The following is a 13,124-nucleotide window of genomic DNA, read 5'->3' on the forward strand; positions in this document are numbered from 1 at the left end:
TTTTTTCATTTAAGAAGTAAAACCTAGTTAATGCTTTTCATGAGGCATAATTTTAGATTGGCATCAATATTTCAAATGTATTTATTCCAGTCTATTCACTTGAACTCTCATGGTCTCCCAAATTTGGTTGAAAGTAAAATACATTCTATATTCATATTAAATAGTGATATCATATCATAGTTGGACTAATTCTTCAGATAAATCTGGAATCAATAAAGGAATGCTTAATATAATCAAGGGCTAGGCTCTTGACCATAGACTACATTTGAACTGAAACTGGTTGATTATTGAAGAGGGCTTTAAATAGAAAAGTTATAAATTGATCAGATATAACTTCTAAAGTTCCAGATTTTAACTTAAAGTAACTAAAAACTCTTAGGAATCAATAAGGCTTGATAAGATTCAGCTCATTACTGAAATACAGCATGGAAAGGATTAACTTGCTCAAAAGGAATAGATTAGAAGGGATCACAAACCTCATGGTATATCAAGAAGGTAGCAAAATCAATGGGAAAATCTACAAACTTGAAGAGACGTCATAGTGGAGAACATTAAGACTAAAGAAGGGATAAGCTAAATATCATTATACTAATATCCTATAAACCACTAATTCAGATAGAAGAAATAAATAAATTACTAATTAGCATAATTCCAGTATGTTATTGTGATGGAAGACTTTAATAATTTAGACATATTTTAGAGATCTCTCTGCTAAAATGTGAAGGTCTTACATGGTACAACTAGGTGATATAAGTGGATAGAATGCTGGATCTGGAGTCAGAAAGATTAATTATGAATTCAAATTTGGCCTCAGATACTTTCTAACTGAATGATTGTGGGCAAATCACTTAAGTCTGTTTGCCTCCGTTTTATCATCTGTAAAATGAGCTGAAGAATAAAATGGCAAACCATTTTAGTCTTTTTGCCAAGAAAATATGAAATGAGGTCTGAAACATTACTGAACAATAACAAGAATTTTTTTTTTACTTTTCTTGGTATTAATTTAATCTGGAAGCAGTGAAAGCATTTTCCTTCTGTATCTGATTCTCAATTAAGAAGAACTGTATAATTAAGTGGAAATAACAGGGAACTTGAATAGAAGTGACTGTGTCATTGTAGTGTTTGTGATAGATATGACAATCGAACTCAATAATATATATGCTAGGCTTTAGAAAAGTAGAATTCAAGGAAAGAAAAAATATAATAGGCAGGACAACATAGTTCTAGGAGTTACAAGTATGATTTCTTAGTCTTCAAAGTTTCAAATAGGGTTTAAGTGATATATTATAAATGGAGAACATAATCTATAAAGTGGAAAAAGCAATGGATTTGCACTCTGAAGAGCAGGTTTTAAATTTTGGCCCTGCTAGTTATTGATTATTATTTATTAACTTATTACTATCTTGGGCAAGTCACTTAATCCATCTACAATTCAACTCCTTCATCTGTAAAATGAGGACAGTAACACTTTAATAGCCTATGTAGCATGATATCTCTGACTCAATTAATTATGGGAAGCATACAATAATGATAAAGTACAATATAAATATAACTATTATTATTGACACTTTTAATGAGGATGAATCCAATTCTGTAATTCTATAATTATCTGTAGTCAATCTCTGAACAGAGTTTCCAGGAACAAAAGATAACAGTTATATCTTTCACAAACTATAATAAAAAACTGCTGATTTTTACTAATCTTACCCCTTTTACAATTTTCTGTTCATAAGTTCTTCCCATTCCAATTTATCATCCACATGATTATCATATTAATATTCCTAAAATAGAGTTCTGACCATATCTTCTTCTACTCCTCTACTCAAGTACTTTAAATGGCTTTCGATTTATTTCAGAATAATATCAGTTCCTCTGTTTAGTATGTAGAGTCATTCACAATAAACACAGGCTCCTGCCTATCTTTAAAAACTAATTTCATATTTTCTTCCTAATTTGATGTGCATTCTAGCCTAACTGGCCTACTTGCTTCCCTTCTTCAATAACTTTGCACAGGTTACCCACCACGCCATCAATATTCACCCTTCTCATTTCTGTTTCTTAGAACCAGTAGTTTCCTTTAAGATACAAGTCAAGTGCTTTCTCCCTATCGATTATTAGAGCTCCTCCCTTCAAAATTACTTTATATTTATTTTATGTATATTTTGTGTTTATTTATCTGTGTGTGTGATGTTCTCCTCCCATAAAATGTAAAATTCCTGAAGGGAAAAACTAGTAATTTTTGTCTTTGTGTCCACTACACATAGATCAGTGCCTACTAAGCAGGAGACACTCAATCCATGCTTATTGAATCGAAATATATTAAATGGAACTCAGCTAGTAGCTTGGTGGAAAATACATAAAGATTGTTCATCACACACTTGGAAAAAATACCCAGTTGCCTTTTGGAGTAGAAAGGATTTAGGCATTACTTCACAATTCTTTGATTGGCTAATATGACAGAAAAAGATAATGATAAATATTGGAAAGGATGTGGGAAAACTGGGAAACTAATGCATTGTTAGTAGAATAGTGAAATGATCCAATCATTCTAGAGAATAATTTGGAATTATGCCCAAAGGGCTATAAAGCTGGGCATAGTCTGTGATTTCTACCGAGTCTGCATCCCAAAGAGATTGCAAAAGAAGAAAACCCACGTGTTCAAAAATGTTTGTAGCATCTCTTTTTATAGCAACAAAGAAGTGGAAATTGAGTGGATTTCCATCATTTGGGGAACAGCTGAATATGTTATAGTATATAAATGTAATGGAATATTATTATCCTATAAGAAATCATGAGCAGGCTGATTTCAGAAGAACCTGGAAAGATCTATATGAACTGATGTTGAGTGAAATGAGCAGAACCAAGCATATGTGATGATCAGCTGTGATGGATTAACAATGCAGTGTTTCAAAGCAATTCCAATAGACTTGGGATGGAAAATACCATCTGCACCCGGAGAGAGAACTATAGAAACTGAATATGGATGGAAACATAGTATTTTCACCTTTTTGATGTTGCTGTTATTTGTTAGCTTATTATTATTTTTTTCTTTCTCATGATTGTTTTCTCTTTGGATCTGATTTTTCTTGAATAACATGACAAATATGGAAATATATTTATAAGAATTGCATTCAACTTCCATCATATTGCTTGCTGTCTTAGAAAGGGAGGAGGGAGATAATTTTGGAACACAAAGTTTTACAAAAATGAACATTGAAAACTGTCTTTATATGTTTTTGGAAAAATAAAATAGTATTAAATCCTTAGAGGGGGAACAAATTTAGTTATCATAGAGAATAGTATTTTTTATAAACAGCACATTGCATAGCATATAGTGAGAGGATACTTTGGTATTCTTCCTAGAGCTGTCTTGTATCCCTTGGCCACTCATCCATAGACTGAAACAATTTGCATTGGATGAATAGTTGAGAATGTTGGTTTTATTTGCTAGTACTTATGTACCTCCTGGTAGGAAGACAAGATGGTAAGAAACAATCTGTGAACTCTTGTTAAGTCATGCACAATTAACTTTTAAACTCTGGGCCAAATGGACACAAGCGAATGCATGGTTATACCAAGCATTAATCTCTCAGTAGAAAGAACTGGACATTTTCTAGAAAAAGAAATTGGAACTGACTGGTGGGTTGGCAGTCATTTTTATCAAGTTTTAGAGGGCAGCCTTGGAAGTATACAACCCTTCAGGGTAGTATATGTTCAATGTGGCTTCTTGCCACAGATACTTTTCCTATCTACAAAATTTTAGGGGAACAGTGTGGTCTTTCTGCCCTATGGTTCATAGGTTTGGCAATAAAGGTAGAAGATGAAATGGTAGCACTAACTTGACTAGGCACATATACATATTTATGTATGTAATTAGTGAAAGTCCTGTAGGAAGAATTCTGTTTAAATTTTTATAGAGAAAATACAGGCTCCTCTGAAGGAAGTAGAAAAAAATTTTAAACTCAAATTCCTAGTGTGAAATGGTCCAAAAGGCAAATAGACTCTTCACTGGACAGCCTACTTATGACTGAATAGGAAAATATATATTTGCAGAATGTGACTTTGTTTCCTTAAAAATGTTATAAACATGATGGTTTCATTGCTTCTTTATGAGACATAAACTGATTTCTGCCATAAAGGGTTCTATAGAGCTTTCCTACTCTTCTTTGCCTCAAAAGCCAAGTGTGAACATCTAAAAGTTATATTAGATGAAAGTATAAGCCACAATCATGGAAATTATTATCAAACCAGCTTTGACTTATTTAAAAATATTATTGTTTGTAACTATTCATAAAATATATTAAAATTCTTCAATAAGTGTCTGGAACATAGTAATAAATGTTTATTGATTGACTAGTGTATACTCCTAGAAATTATCAAAGTTATCTTATAGTTTCTCCTTCTACAGAATCCTTATCCATGTATTTTTCTAAAAATCAACCATAGAGAAGCTTGTCACTTAAATATGCAATGCTAGTCATTTAAAAATATTTTGAATTGTTTAGGGTTCCAGTGTAGTTAGTTACTGGGGCTATCTGTCATTTCTCACTCTCACATTTTGTAATTACTTTAACACTGATTTTTACCTTGTGATTCCTTCTCACATGCTAGTCATTTATTAAACACAATTTATTAAAAGCCTACTGTATGCAGGTACTATGGGAGAAAGAACATTTGGTTATGCAATTGTCTTTGCCTTCTGCAGACATATAATCTAACACTGATCATATACAGCTATCATTTGTTATTCCATTGTCCTTTGACTTATTTAAATTGGATTGTCCTGAAATCATGGTGATCTATGATTAAAGACATGACAGCATCATTAGGAGAATAGATACTGCAGAGATGAGTTTGTTTTTTTTTCAGAAAACAATTAAGAATTATCTAATGTACATTATTCCCCATATTAATGAGAAAATACTTGTTAAGTTCTTAGCACAATGTTTGGCACCCAGTAGGAACTTAATGAATTATATGTCCCTTTCTTTTCCACTTCACATAAGTATTCCAGTCAAAACTGTGAAAGTAAATGTTTAACAATCAAATTTCTACTGGAAAGATGGGGGGGGGGTAGGGAAAAGAAATATACACACAATTCATTTTTAAATTCAATCTGAATTTTACTTTCTCCATTATTTCATTAAATCTAGACAATCAAAAATAAAAATATCTATGATTGATATGTAGCATATCTTGATTTCAAAGTAAATGCTTACACTGAAAAATTTTTAATTTGTAAAAATTATTAAAAGCTATCTCCAGCATAGTCCTCATTCTAGTCCAGTATCCTCTTTCTATATTCTTAGTCTATCTTCTAATCTACATGATATGTTTGTCCAAGATGTGTTTGTGAATTAACTAAATCAGTGAAATACCCATTTGGCTTCATGCTCCAACTGGGAAATGAATGTTTTTCATCTATTTAAATTTTCAATGTAGATGGTTAAAACATTAGGGTGGGAGGAAGCAATCCATGAAGCAGACAGAAAAAGGTATATAGTAATTTAATGCATCAATTTTGGGAGGAAAAAGTTTAAGATAAAGTATTTTCTTTCTTTTAAAAAATTCCACTAAAGACATTTAGTAAAAGATTTTTGAATTTGTGAATCTTAAAGCTTCCTTGCCTAATTTAATATAAATAAATGATCTTTAAAATAATAATTTATCCAAAGGAAGGAAAAGCTAGACAAATAAATATCTTTGGAAAAACAGCACAATTTTTAAAGTTGTTTCAATCAGACAAGACTAGAATGTTCCTTTTATTGAAGCTATAATATTTAGAATATGAAATAAGGTCATACTCAAAAGTTTTCCTCATCATTTCTCTCCCTTTGTATTTGTAAGATATAAAAAAGGGCCTTTTTCACATCTTAAATTCTATCTATGGATATTAAATGTTACTCTCACTAAAAAAATAAAAGTAAAGTGTGTCATCAAAGTATCTTTTTATATAAAATACAAAAGAGAACAGGATGTTTTATACACACCAAAATACATAAACTATATCTAATGATAGAATGAAACGATCTTTTTTTCCCATTCTTTTTACACAAAATTGGTCATATTTGTTGGGGGCTATCAAATTCAAAATTACTAAAATAACTTTTTAACCATTACCCTAAATCTTCAAAGGGTTAATGATCATCTTTATGTTAAAAACTTATCACCAATTAATGACTAAGAATTGAGTTCAATACTTGTAAGTAGGCTAACAAAACAAGACCATCTGTTGGAATTAAAAAAGTATATTTTTAAGCAGTGTTGTTTATCCGCAATAGTGTCACTTTATCTGTACATTTTATATTCTGTATGTAATGCAACATTTTTAGGCTTGATTCTCACTTTTTCATAAATGTGTCTTCCAAGCACCTATAGTTATTAATGCAATTCATAGGAATTAATGAGGAAAAGATGCTGAATATTCAATTAGGTACATTTTGAATTGGCTGAATGTTGCCTAAGTATTGAAATAATCACTTTTTGATTTCTTGCAGACTACCCACATTGGGTAGAGAAGCTGAATGATACTCATTTAGACAGTGGTAGCCCTCTCAGATGGGAATGTAAAGCTACTGGAAAGCCCAGGCCCACATACCGTTGGTTGAAGAATGGAGTCCCTCTCTTGGCACAGGTAATGTATTCAGTGAGCCAGTAATTGCAGTACATAAAAAAGGAAAAAAAGGAAAAACTTTCTATTGGTTGGAGTTGTCCATTTTGAAATTACTTGAAAAAAACACAGTAGATTTCTCTTTGTGTCTTTAAATAGTGATGGGCAGGGAAAATGAAAGGCTGATCCCTGCCTATGGCCTAATTATATCATTGTACGTATATGTTTCTGTTGCTTTGATATGTAGGAGGGATATTCTGACCTGTTTCTTACAGGTCCAAACTTTTCACATTTTAACTCTTCTCTGGCCTTCTAACAGGACTGGGCATTCTATTTTCTCCACAGATATCTTAAGCCACCATCTACTATCCCCTCTCCCCCAGTTTTAGTAACTCAGTTCCATTCAGTCACTTTAACATTGAATTTTTTTTTTTGTTTTACATAGTAATATTTACTTCAAAAATAATAATAATTAAAAAAAAGAACAATCATACAGACAACATTTCCTCCAAATATCTTGAGTCACAATGCTCCTTATACTACCTCAGCTGCAGGAAAGAACTAGGCTTACAGCTTAGAGCAATTCCTCCATAGTGGTTAGTCCTTATAAGCTCAAGTCCAAAGCCCAGCTTCTGAGTAATATCTCCCATACTGCTCCTTGAATTTCTTTGCTGAGTTTTCTACAATATCCAGTCTAGATTAATAGACTCCTTACTGGGACTGGGAGACTTCTATTACTGTTCCTAGAACAGAAAAAAATGAAATAGGAGGCCCAAAGCTATCATTCGGGGGCCATATGGCTTAAAGGAAGGAGGAAACAAGAAGGTCCACAGACTCTCTTCCTTACCATTTGATGTCACTAGCTGTGAATAAAGAATCTCTTTATCTTCAGACTCAATGCAGGAAAAAGTCAGAATAGTATTCAATCAGGTAATTTCAAAGATGTAGATAATTCTAACTATACAATCAATGGAAAAAAGGCTGTTCTCAATCATATGGTAAACCAAGAAAGAATATTTGTTACATCTATCACTTCCACAATCTCCTAGAAGCAGACTCCACACCATCTTCCGCATGTGTGATACCATTATAGGTGGTTTAGGTGCATCAAAACTCTGTTACCCTATTTACATATTTACATACATACATACACATATATATGTGTGTGTATAAATAGATGTGTGTATATATTTATACAATATATATACATATACAAATATATATACATTTATATTTATATTCTTCTTAAAGTAAAAATTCATTAGAAAATGAAAAGGATTTTCATAGTAGCATCAGATATTGTCTCTAAAAGTGGATATTGAAGATCTTGTAATCGAGTTCTCTTTATTTGACAATATATTACCCAAAATTTCAGAGTCAGAGAATCAGAACTCTCTGATTCCCAAACCAAAATTGGCAACTCCTGATACCCATTCTAGAGCTCTTTCTGCTAGACCATTCTATATTTTGTGCCTTTCTTTTTAAACAGTTCCATTTATCTCTACTTAACTAGAAATATTGATAAGTTAAATAACTAGCTTTGGTGTTTTTTCCTCTTTGTTTTGTTGTATTAGGCTCATAGGATTAGAGATTGACAGCTAAAAAGGACCTTAGAAGCCAAGAAGTCTAAAACTGTCATTCCACAGATAAAATATATGAGTACCAGAAAGGTTCGATGATTTGCATACAGTGACAGAAAAAAGTCTAAGGTAGAATTTGAACCTAGGTTTTCCAATCCTCTGCTTGTTTTATTTTTGTGAGAGCTATTCAAACAGTCCCAGCCAGTTGGATGACACTATGTAATTGTTATAGTGAACCATGAAAAAAAATTAAAACAAGAATTTAAGTGAATATATTAACTGTTATATGATTGGAACAATTCTGTCAAGAATACTGAGGCCCTTTATGAAGTGACTGTTATGGTACCAAAGAATATATTCAAATAAGATAATTAAGTGATTTGATAGATGCAGAGGTCAGATGTCAGAAAGACCTGAGGTCAAATCTAGCACCAGATATTTACTAGCTGTGTGACCCTGAGCAAGTCACTTTAAGTTTTATCTGCCTCAGTTTCCTCATTTGTAAAATGGTGATGATAATAATAGTACCTATTTCCCCAGGGTTGTTCTGAGTATCAAATGAGATAGTATTACTAAAAATCTTTGCAAACCTTAAAGTAGTACACAAATATTAGCCATTACTATTGTTTTTTATAAAATACAAATTTTAAAAATTATATATATAATGTATATATATATATATTTATATCCCATCTATAACTCCACCTCATAATAGTGAAAGTCACCTTTTCACACATATGTATATACACACACACACACACACACACTCTTAAAATCATTCACAGCATAGTTCTATTTATCTCTGGAGGTAGATAAGATTTTTGTGGTTAATTTGAATAGTATAATAATCAGAATGGCTTACTTGTTCATAGATATTCTTTTTTTTTAATATAAAGCTTTTTATTTTCAAAGCACATGCATAGTTCTCAACATTCACCCTTGCAAAATCTTTAGATATTCTTCAAGCAATACTGCTGCTACCTAAAATTTTCTCAGTTCTGCTCATGCAAGTTTTTCGATTTTTTTTCTAAGATCATTGAGCCCATCGTTTTTTTTTTTTTTATGACAAAATAGTATTCCATCACAATCATACCACAGCTTGTTTGTTTAACCGTTCCTCAATTGATAGGCAGCCCCTCAATTTCCATTTTTTTGTCACTACAAAGAGTTACCATAAATACTTTAGAATAGATTCTTATGTTTTTCTACTGATTATTTGGGGAATAATGGTATTGCTGGGTCAAAGAGTGTACACAGTTTCATAACTCTGGGCATAATTGCAGACTCTTCTTCAAAATAGTTGGATCAGTTTACAGTTCCTTCAACAGTGTATTAGTGTCACAATTTTTCCATATCCCCACCAACATTTGTTATTTTTCCCAGTATCATTTTAACCAATCTAATAGGTATGAGATGACATCTCAAAGTTGTTTTAATTTGCATTCTCTAATCAATGACAGTTTATCAGTTTTCATGACCATATATACTCATGACCACATATATTTTATATATGTATATATATATGCATCTATGTGTGTGTAAATATGTATATATGAATATATGTATATATAGAGAGAGATTAAACATCTATTTATAATATCCATTTATCTATCCATACATCTATCTCTCCATTCATCTCTCTGTCCATCTGTCTATCTCTCTCTCTCTCTCTCTCTTTGGTTTTCTTCCACCAAAACTACCTTTTTTCTATCCTTTGACCATTTATCAATTGGGGAATGTCTCATGTTCTTATAAATTTCACAAAATTTCTATATATTTAAGATCTGAGACCTTTACCAAGGAACTGTCTTTAATTTTTCCCAATTTAATACATAATTAATATAATTTATTTAAGTGATGGAAATATCTGAGATTTTATCCATAATTCACTAAAACTACTGGTCAATTTGTACTCAGTGTTTTGATAGATATATGGTCTCTTCAATGTGGGTATTCTCTCTAACATTTCAGTAAAAAAAAGTAATGATTATAATAAGCAACTGATTGGTTGCTTGGCATTCTATGGCCTGAACAAATGATAGATTGACTGCATTTTTTCATTTTTTGACAGTTTTAGAGTAATATCCACCCAAGTCTCAATACTTTATAAATATAGCCATTCATTCATCAGCACACTTCAATTTAGAGTGAAGAATTCCCTCTCTTCTAGTAGGTGTCCTTAGACAAGGGAAGTAATGTATTTTTAAACAATAATGATAGCCTTAATCACACTGTAGTGATTTAGTTTTGTGGGGAAAAACTGGCTACAAGATTTGATTTAGATTGCCAAAAGTTCTCCCACAATTTTTAATTTTATTACTAGATTTGTAAAGTATTAACTCCATATGTGTCTTAACCTCTAATATTCCACTGAAGATTATGTCTAAATAAACATACATATATATATATACTCACATATACAAATACACTTTATTTCTTTTTTCCCGCCACATCTTTCACAGAGTTACCAAACAGACTATATAATAAAGGCAGTTTGTTTGGCAAGGCAATATGACAAATTCTGAATAAATTAAACAAATCATATGAAAAAGAAAAAATATATATATATATATTTATAGTGTTGTTACTTTTTTTCCCCCTAGCTAAGCTTCTATTGTTCTCTTACCAAAGAGGGTAAATCCTATATTTAAAAAAGTATAAATAGCAAAATAAATTCTATTAAGATACAAAATTGTGCTTTAACCTCACTGATTTTAAGAGGTTTGGTTCATAGTCTCTGACTAAGCACTCAGAAATTCTACATCCTCTATTTACTTTGTAGAATGATGTTATTTCTAATTCTATTACAGAGCAGGGTTGAGATGGTTAATGGTGTATTGATGATCCACAATGTGAATCAGTCGGATGCTGGAATGTATCAGTGTTTGGCAGAAAACAAATATGGATCCATTTATGCCAGTGCTGAACTAAAGGTTTTAGGTAAGCAATTTGAAAGCAAAAAAGGGTGGACTTCCTTTCTTTATACAATTATCATTGAAATCTTGAGTATTTTATTTTTTCCTATATTTTTCCCTAAAACTTTTAGGTTTCTGTTCTTTTTTGTTGTTGTTGTTTTAAGTTTATGGTCATTTTGCTCCACAAGATCTTTACAGATATTAGATTTCTCAGATATAATGTTGGAGGCCATTGTTCCATTGTCAGAGGGAAAAAAAACAAAACAAAAACTTGTATTGCTTTTATTCAAACTTGTGTCTCATGGCTTGTAGTGGTATACTTAAGTATAAAAAGATTATATTTATTGCTATGCCTAATCTCCCACATGTAATGATCTGATTTATGTTTCTTGCTAAAAGTCTAATACACTATGTCTTGGAGAAATATGCCTTTCAGTTTCCTTTTAAGATTCAAAAGAATGGTGCTAGAATCAAAGGGAAAACAACATTGAGATGAATAAAGTAGTTGGATCACTATAAACAACCATACCCTTCCCAGCTCAGGAAGATTAATATCATTTCTTATGAAGTCTATTTTTATATGTAAATAATACATTTATCATTTAAAGAATGTTCAATTTTGTCTGATTTTAAATGCTTAAGCTAAGATCTGCCTAAAACAAAAGATATTTGATCTCTTCTGCATAGAGAGCAGAGCACAAGTTCTGAACCTTCACCCCCAAACCTCACAAATACACATAAATAAAAGGAAGTTCTCTCTGTGTATTTATAGGAGTTCAGTTCAGTGCTATTAGGCTGAAAAATAAAATTCAAAGTGTTCCTGATAAGAGAAAAGGACCTGTCAGTTGTTGATTAGTCTCAGATTTAATGCCCATGAATGTCTTGGAAAGTGTCCATATTTGTTTGGGAGTGGGGGAGAAGGCAGGATGCTCACCTCATTCCCCTCCCCAAAGAAAACTCAGGGTTGTTATTTTGTATGCCTTGTAACTGTGAAAGCTTGGGGGAAGGAAGGGCAGCTTCTAATCATGAGTGACTCATTGCTGGATGATTCCATTTAGAAATCACAAAAATCCTCTTATTGTCTATGTAGCCAAAAGAGCTAATGACTAGATGAATATACATAATGGAACAGTCTGCTTCTCTCTCTCTTCCTTTTCATCTGCAAATCATGGCAGCTCCTGTGTGCTTCCTTTAGCTTCCATGTTTTAAAAGCCACATGGAGACCAGAGTGGGTAATAGAGCCAGCTGTCCCTCACCCACCAGACTCAGGAAGCAGTTGGGAACAGTGTTAATTTGACTCTAGATATGGAGCATGTTTCATAGGGAGATGAAGAGGATGGCAGCCCCCTACATTTACTTGTCTGCAGGTTATTTTATAGTAAAACACCTTTTGCTAGAGATTGCAGTTTTGCTTTCATATCGGTTGTGAGTTAACTGAATTGATCTAACAAGTTTCAAATATAGCAAGTAATATGACCTTCTGCGAGAGATAAGTGTCAAGGTTTTGCTAAATGACAAAAATTAAATTCCAGTCTTTCCATTTAAATCTGAAGTTAAATTAGTGCTCATTCTATTTGTATTGTAATTTTGTTTCAAAGAAAAATTGCAAAATTCTGAGGAATGACTAGTGAAAGTTCATGGTTGTAAACATCCAAGATTGTTTCTACAAAAATGAATATATTTCTTTTTTTTTTTTTTTTAACAGCCTCAGCTCCTGTTTTTGCACTAAATCAACTGAAGAAAACAATAATAATTACCAAAGGCCAAGAAGTTCTCATAGAGTGCAAGCCTCAAGGTTCTCCAAAACCAACAATTTCTTGGAAAAAGGGAGACAAAGCAGTGAGAGAGAGCAAGAGGTCAGATGTCTGTTTAGTAATTTAATCACTGTACTATTAGTTTTATGTTTTCATTGGTTTTAAGTAATTCACATTTATATATAGGACAGAATGTGAATGCATGACAAAAGAATGTGTAAATAGGTTTGAATAAGGACATTTCTAAACGGTGTCTGTATTGGAA

The 13,124-nt window shown here is 32.0% G+C and overlaps 1 protein-coding gene across 1 annotated transcript in view; it reads left to right on the forward strand.

The window, feature by feature from the left end:
* The window catches only part of CNTN5 (contactin 5), a 1,555,331-nt gene that overhangs the window by 1,262,606 nt on the left and 279,601 nt on the right, over window positions 1-13,124 (forward strand). Inside the window, exons 11-13 of the mRNA XM_031961045.1 lie at window positions 6,498-6,634; window positions 11,001-11,130; window positions 12,811-12,961. Of these exons, the coding sequence (XP_031816905.1) occupies window positions 6,498-6,634; window positions 11,001-11,130; window positions 12,811-12,961 (418 nt within the window). The remainder of the gene's footprint in view (window positions 1-6,497; window positions 6,635-11,000; window positions 11,131-12,810; window positions 12,962-13,124) is intronic.

Source organism: Sarcophilus harrisii, chromosome 3 (genome assembly GCF_902635505.1).
Source record: "Sarcophilus harrisii chromosome 3, mSarHar1.11, whole genome shotgun sequence".
Classification (NCBI taxonomy): domain Eukaryota; kingdom Metazoa; phylum Chordata; class Mammalia; order Dasyuromorphia; family Dasyuridae; genus Sarcophilus; species Sarcophilus harrisii.